The 7,939-nt window shown below is 40.2% G+C and overlaps 1 protein-coding gene across 1 annotated transcript in view; it reads left to right on the forward strand.

Moving 5' to 3' along the window:
- Positions 1-6,255, forward strand: part of LOC102828641 (keratin-associated protein 12-4-like) — an 11,842-nt gene extending 5,587 nt beyond the window's left edge. The window contains exons 2-3 of the mRNA XM_006876794.1: positions 5,012-5,160; positions 6,239-6,255. Of these exons, the coding sequence (XP_006876856.1) occupies positions 5,012-5,160; positions 6,239-6,255 (166 nt within the window). The remainder of the gene's footprint in view (positions 1-5,011; positions 5,161-6,238) is intronic.
- Positions 6,256-7,939: the final 1,684 nt, after the last annotated feature.

Genomic DNA, 7,939 nt, shown 5'->3' on the forward strand with positions numbered 1-7,939 from the left:
TGGTTGCATTTCTTCCAACACAAATCTGTTGGTTCTTTTGGCAGCCCATGGCACTTCCAATATTCTCCAACACCATAACTCAAATGTATCAATTCTTCTATGGTTTTCCTTATTCACTGTCGAGCTTTCGTATGCATATCAGGTTGTTGAAAATACCATGGCTTGAGTCAGGTTCATCTTAGTCCTCAAGCTGACATCTTTGCTGTTAAACATTTTTAAATGGTCTTGTGCAGAAGATTTGATATACGTAATTTGATTTATTGACTATGGCTTCCATGAGTGCTGATAGTTGATCCAAGCAAAATGAAGTTCTTGACAACTTTCATCTTTTCTCCGTTGATAAGAATGTTGTGAGATGCAATCCGTATCGAAGACTGTGGTCTTTGATCTTTGGTCTGGTCATTACAGTTCCTTTAATTTCTGCTTGTCAGGAAATGTTCTAATTTTACTGTTGTATTTGAGGGTCAGCTTTGCTGGGTATATGGTCCTTCATTGGCAGTTTTTTTTCTTTCAGAATTTTGCATATGTCCCTTAGTCTTCTTGTCAGCATTGTTTCTGCTGAGGACTCAGAACTTAGCTTTATGGGTTCGCCTTAGCAGGTAACTTTTTGTTTTTCCTGAGCTTCTCTCATGGTTCTTTCCTTGTCTTTGATTTTGGAAAGGTTGATGATATGTCTTTGTGATTTTTTTTTTTTTTTTTTTGAGTCTACCCTGTTTGGTCTTCTTTATTTAGGCTTCTAGTTTGCTTGTCATTTCATCTTTCATAATGCTAGGGAAGTTTTCTTCCAACAACTCTTAGAATTTTTTCTTTGTGCTTATCGCTTTCTGTTCTGGAATTCATATTTTACCTGTAAGTTGTTTCTCTTCATGGTGTCCCATATAACTCTGAGGATCTCTTTGTATTTTTTCCCTCTTTTTTTCTGATTGTTCTTTTAATATACTAGTATTGAGAGATTTATCTTCAAGCTCACAAATTTGGTTTTCCATTGATTCACATTTATTCCTTTGTCTTTAATGAATTGTCCATTTCTGAGATCTTTTTATTACTATTCTGGATTTCTTATTGCAGGTTTTGTATTGCTTCAAAATTTCCATGTTTTTTGTTTTTTTTTTATCTGTTTGTTCTTGCAGGTTTTTCCTGAATTCTTCTGAAGTTTTTATTGTGTTCTCCTTGCTTTTCTTAATATTCCTATTGATATTTTGAAGGTTCCTAATTATCATTCTTTTGAATTCTTTTTTCAGTTACTTCCATTAAGTTTTCTGACTCCGCATCTTGTTCATTGGTTTGAACACATTATCTCTTGTTTCTTCCCATGAGCTAATGTAGGCTTTCTGTAGGGCATTGTGGGATTGTCAAATTTGTAAAAACTAACAGTGCAGTTGTTGGACCCCTAGTGGAGAAATCTCTGTGGGGTTTCCTGCAATTCAAGGAACTCATGAGGTGGTTGTAGAATGGATGTGACATCAGAGTTCCTGGACCTAGATTGAATTCCTATTAGCCTTGGTGTTAATCTATGTTCAGGGCACTCAGTCTGGAAGTAGTTCATGGGTCCCTTTTATGGAGCAGTTTCAGTGTCTTTTAGGACCACAGGGAAACTGAGAGCAGGGTGACTGGTTAAATGTTGGTCTGGTGGCTCTGCAAGTTTTGTTTGATAATCAGTCTCCAAAACTATAGCCTCATCATTATTCTGTTTCATTTTTTTTATAAATAGAATTCAGTTATATTCTTATAATTCCACAAAACTATAGTTTAAAAAAATCAGCTTTGTTAAATGATGTTTAAAGATAATATCTTGGATGTAATGTTTTGGAACTTTTTCTTTCCACTTACGAAATATTCCTAAGATTCTTCAACATTTAGTGTGGGTATACGATTCTTCCACATTTCATTCATTGGGAATACTATAATGTGTCCCACGGTGTAAATATTTCAGGTTTCCCAATGTTAAAAGAGATAGGCAGGCATGCAGATTCTAAGAGTTTTCAATTATAGATGGTGTTGCTTTGAATATTCTGGTGTATATCACCTGGTATCCTTATGCAAATTTTCCTGCATATAGTCCTAGGATTGGAACTGTTGAGGACAAGGCATATGAATGCTTACCTTTACAATATGAAAACACTTGGAAGTGATTCATAAACTGAGGAGGACTGTGGAAATACTGGTTTCGGCTTTTACCAGTAGCGATTGCATAGTGTTCCAGAAGACTGACATAATGGGGTGGTCAGTTATTAGCTTTGTATCTTTAAGTTTGTCTCCATATCACAAAATTAAGCACCTTTTAAGCTGAAAGCATGACTATTCGTACCCTTTTTATGGCTGAGTGATGGTAGGAAGCATTTGTGTTTGCTCTTGGGTACAATTTCCAGTTTTTAAGTTATTCTCTGGTGTTGACAAGGACATCTTTAGTCTGCTTTAGCTACAGAATTATTGGACTCCCTGTCTGACCCTGTACATGCCTCTCAGGGAAGTTCTGGTTAGAGACACACCTCTCAGGGAAGTCCTGGCTACAGACATGCTCTCAGAGAAGTCCTGGGTAGAGAGCAGAAGTCTAGTGATGGTACACAATTTTTGGTACCTATTTGGAGGGATTTCAAGCACATGGTTTACAAATTGCAACATCTAGCCCACCTTAGACATTATTTATATTTGTTAGGTTGTTGATATTTTTTTTTCCTTTGAGTGTGAATCTTATTTTCCTATATCTTTGTATATCTAATTATTTTTAAAATTGTTTATAGGACAGTGTGGATAATATATTTAGAGACCTGTATGTAGGCTAAGAAGCAATTGTTTGAGAAGAACAATCTGATAATGAATGGTTTAAAATCAGGAAAGGTGTGCCTGACTTAGGTCATGATATTTTCAGTCAGCTCATATAAGTGGGAAAGCTGAACAACAAATAAGGAAGATCAGGAAAGAACTGATGCCTTTGAATTATGGTGTTGGAGAAGAATATAGAGTACACCATGACTGCCAGAAGAATGAACAAATCTTCTTGGAAAAAGTATGGCTGGAATCCTTCTTGGAAGTGATGATAGTGAGACTTTGTCTCTGCTACTTTGGACAATTGTTCTGGAAGGACCAATGCCTGGGAAAGGACACTATGCTAGGTGAAGTGGGAGGGTCACTGCCAAAAAGGAATGGATTGACACAGTGGCATACACAGTTGGTTCAAACAAAACAACTATTGTGAGATGGTGCAGACCAGGCTGTGTTTTGTTTTGTTGTACATATGGTCACTATGAGTTGGAACTGACTCAATAGCATGCAACAACACAACAATGCTTCTTATTTTCTAGTGACTCCTGAGTTCTCTTCCAGCAGGCAATCCATTACTGGTTGACTCCCCTGAATTTGTGCTGGATTGATTTTACACTTGGTTAGGATGAATCTGTAATGTATCCAAAGTGTTTCTTAAATTCCATAATTTGGTATTACTCAACTTAAAACTGTCTCTCTTGTGGATCTTCTGAATTATTTTAGATGTTGCTATGACATTCTAGAATAAGTCTTTTTCTAGGGTGTCATCCCTACTATTAAAGTTCAGAAAGTATGGGGGTCTCAGATTAGTGATACTGGAATTCTGTTCTCAACTTTGTAGCATCTTCTCTTTATTAGCTCCTAGTGCTCTTTCACTAGCTTGTACAGTTCCATTCTTTCTCTTACATTCATAGGGGAAGCCTGATATAGACTTAGGAGTCCTCCTTTCTGATACCCCACCTCTCAAATTTCAGGTGTTTCAACTGCCCCAAACTGTGATATCTTTGTCCTCTCCAGGGCAGGACTATTGTTTTCTCCTCAGATTCTAGCTCACTGTACTGCATTTGGGAAGTTGATCCCAGATCTAGAGCTAGGTGAATGTGAAGTTAACCTTGTGAGTTTTCCTTCCTTCTGGAACAAAAGGCTCATGTAGATTGTTGATCATGGTGTGAAAGCATATGCTAGAGAACTGGTTTTCAATCATATAGTTGGCTTGAAGGCTACTATGGCACTAGTAGTTTGATCAATGACTGCATGTGTTATTTGGTTCTCCATACTGAATTCTAGACTCTGCTGCCATTGCTCCCCAGGAGGTGAGGTTGCCCTCCATTTACCCTGGTGCTCCACATACTTCCTTGTTTGCATTCTTGTGTGCCCAGCTGCTGTTAGGTTTGGTGGAGCCATTCTTCCTTTGAGGATGACCTACACTTTGATATTGTTTTGATTCTCCAACTGTGATCTATCTGAAAACAAGAATCTAAAAAATGAAGTTCTACATTACCAAATCTTTTAATCTTCATTTATCCTCTGGATAAATATTTTCTCTATCTTTTAGTGTGTCAGCCAGCTGTTCAACTCCATCTCTCAGTTCAGGAAAACTCAAATTCCAATTAACCATCGTTGAATCTCCTTCATGTACCATAGATGCTTCCTGGGAAGACCTCTGGGATAGAAGAGGAAAATCTGGAGATCCATGTTTTTGGAATGACATAAAAGTAGCAAGGGTGCCATGTTAAGCAATGAAGTAGAATCCAGACAGAGCCAGTAAGATGTAATGGCACCTTTTCAAATGAATCAAGAATGTGAGGAAGATGTAAATTAGTCATGAAGTTAATACCACCACCACCACCACCCCCAATCCACAACAGATAAATAATTTTCTGGGAGTCAGCCCATAAAAAACCAAAACAAGGAAAACAATAGTTGTGTTTCTTTGTTGCCTGGATGCCTGTGTGCCAGGTCTATAAAAAATGACCAGCAGAAAGAGCCAGAAGATCTGCCCCCATCTCCTCTCTGAAACCAACTCCAGCCACACACTCACCATGTGCCACACCTGCTGCTCCTCGGGCTGCCAGTCAGACAGCTGCTCAAGAGCTGCTCACCCTTGTGCTCTATGAGTTCCATCTGCAGCCCAGCGTCCTCCTGTGTGACCCTGCTGTGCCAACCCATGTCCAGCCAGTCACCCTGTGGGGGCTGCCAGCTGCTCTTCTGGTGGCTCCCAGTGTCTGTGCTGCCCCTCTTTCTGCAGCTTGGCTTGCTGTGTGCCCAGCTCCTGCCAGGTAGCCAGCTGTGTGTCTGTGAGCTGCAAGCCAGCTCTGTGTGTGGTTCCCTCCTGCCAGTCTTCTTCCTGCTGCCAATCCTCCTGCTCCACCTTTGTCTGCACACCTGTCACCTGTGGTACCCCTGCCTGTTGCTGAAACATGTCTCCAAAGTACTTCCAGTGCAAATGGGCCCATCCCTGTGCTTCCTTACAACAAGTAACAGTGGTTTTCCAATTGGTATGCATTGGGACACTGAAAACATACTTTTTTGAGCCCCCGGGAGAATGTGGTAGAATCATCTTGATCTCTCTATGCAATTCTTCTCGGGGAAGTCCTGACTCCCAGCACCCTTCTCTGACTCTGTAGAAAACTGCACCCCACTTTTGGTCAATAAATTGTACTTTCCTCTTCCAGGTCTGTGTTTCTTGTCTTTTTATTTCCATGTGTGTTTTTTTGTTTTGTTTTTTTAATGAAAGAATTTTAAGGCAAATTCCTTCTACATCCATCTCTTTTTGCAAAGGTTCATGGGAATGTGTATAGTCCTTGGTTGAGGAAAAGGCCAGTCAATCTGCTCAATACTTCTCCAGACTTCATAGACTCAGGTGCTCTCATGCACTTACTCCTCCTCTGTTACCGTATTACGATACGATATTTCTCTCTCTCTACCTTTATCTATCTATCTATCTATCTATCTATCTATCTATCTATCATCTATCTATCTATCTATCTATCTATCTATCTATCTATCTATCTATCTATCTATTTTACATTCCTGTCTTCCAGTAAGCACTGGAACTGATGTCAAAATGCCTTAAGAGAATAGAGGATGGATTTTTCCATCTTGTATTAAGCTGTTCTCTTTCCTATGGAGAATTATGTCTAATGGGACAGCTTTTGACTTGACTGTACCTCAAGTTTATAGAATTAATGCTTGATTCATTTTTTGTTTATTAAACAACAATTGCACCATTATTATACTATAGTAAATCCTCATGAACCCATCACTTAACATGGAGCAAAAGCATTTTCAATGCCTGGGGAATTGACCTGAGAGAGTGGAGCTGAGCTGCAATGTGTCCAAGATGCTGATTAAGACAAGGAGACAAAATTAAAATAATAGTCAAATATTTAATTATTTATTGTGGTCATATAAGCAAGAGATATCTGACAAAGGAGTGCAGGCTCCCCTTTTCCCCTTTTCCCCATTTCCCCAGGAATGGCATTCAGCTGAGAGTCAAGGGGATCAATGAAGGTGTGTAGATACTGTCCCTGCAGAGAGTGCCCTGAACAAAAGTCTCCAGAATTTTTATAGACCCAGAGACAAGGGAGAAGAGTTGTTGTTGGTAAATGCCATAGAGTTCTGACCCATAGCTATCTTGCATAGTGTTTCTGAGGAGCAGCTGATGAGCTTGTACTGCTGACATTGCAGTTCAAATGACTTTTCAGTCCAGCTCATTAACCCACAATGCCACACCAGGACTCCAGGAGAAATGGGTAGGGAATGGAAACAATGGAAACTCACCGAGTTTGAAACAAAGCATCTTCAAGTTTCTCTCTGCTTCTCCCTGATCAGGAGATTTTAGCAGGGTCACTGAGGAACGATGCTACTGGAGTCCCTTATTAAACATGTCCCTGTATGGAGGCATCTGGCTAGGTTTGCAGATATATGAAAGAGTAGAACATGTGAGACCTGAGGGGGTGGGGGCTGAGTCTTTGACTGCAAGTCTCCATAGAGGCTGCATTTTATTGGCTGTGGAAATGGGCCTATTCCTGAAACCATCTTAGAACAAATCACAGTTTTCCTCTAGGTGATATGCATTGGGTGGTTGAAAAACATGCTTACCAAGTCCCAGAACTGAGTTGGTTCTGTGTCACATTAACCCTGTTCAGGGTTTCCAAGGAGCAGCTCATGAATTTGAACTGGCAACTGACTTGTGGTCCAGTGCTTATCCTACAGCACCACACCAGAACAGCCCCCCCAGTGTTTATGGAAGTCTCAGGAGTTAACAGGGAGTGCATTTGTTTTGTTTAACTGCAGAATTACTTGGCTCCCTCACTGAACTTGCACATGCCTCTCAAGGAATCCTGAGAATCCTGGTTTGAGAGCTAAGGGTCAGTAATTGTATGAATCTTTAGGCAGCTGTATGGTTGGATTTTGGGTATATGGTGAACTTAATCCAACACCTGAGCCATCACTGATTTTGTGTATATTGATTTTTTTTCTGTCTTTGACTTTGTCTTATTTTCCAATATTTTTCTATGCCTTGTTGTTGTTGTTGTTAAGTGCCATCGAGTCGGGTCCGACCCATAGCGACCTTGTACAGGGTTTCCGAGGGTGTAAATCTTTACGGGAGTAGAAATCCTCATCTTTCTCCCGTGGAGCGGCTGGTAGTTTCGAACCGCTGACCCTAAGGTTCGCAGCCCGATTCGTAACCACTACGCTACCAGATTTTTTATTACATTTTTAGTATTGTGAAAAATGCATTTTAGAGACTCCATTTTGTATTATTTTCTTGGGAGTCCTGAATTTTCTTGTAGCAGACAATTACTGGTTGATTCCCCTGAACTTGTGCAGACTTGGTTTTATACTTGGGTAAGATGGATCTGTGAAGTCTCTAAGGTGTTAAGCTTCATAACTTGGTGAGACTCAGCTTCAAATTGTCTTCTCTGAGGACGATCTTATGGATTTTAGGTGTTGCTAGGGATCTTGGTGTAGTGCTGTTGGATAAACATTGGACTGTTAACCACAAGCCCGGCAGTTCAAACCTTCCAGTCACTACTTTGAAACCCTATACAAGGTCTCTATGAGATGGCACCTGCCGGGGTCTGACCTTGACATAGTTGTGTTGTTCACGAGTGTTCACGAGGAGGGGAGATCCAGCGGCGATAGGGATAGCGAAAGAATACACAGACAG

Source organism: Chrysochloris asiatica, unplaced genomic scaffold, assembly GCF_000296735.1.
Source record: "Chrysochloris asiatica unplaced genomic scaffold, ChrAsi1.0 scaffold00415, whole genome shotgun sequence".
In the NCBI taxonomy this organism is placed as follows: domain Eukaryota; kingdom Metazoa; phylum Chordata; class Mammalia; order Afrosoricida; family Chrysochloridae; genus Chrysochloris; species Chrysochloris asiatica.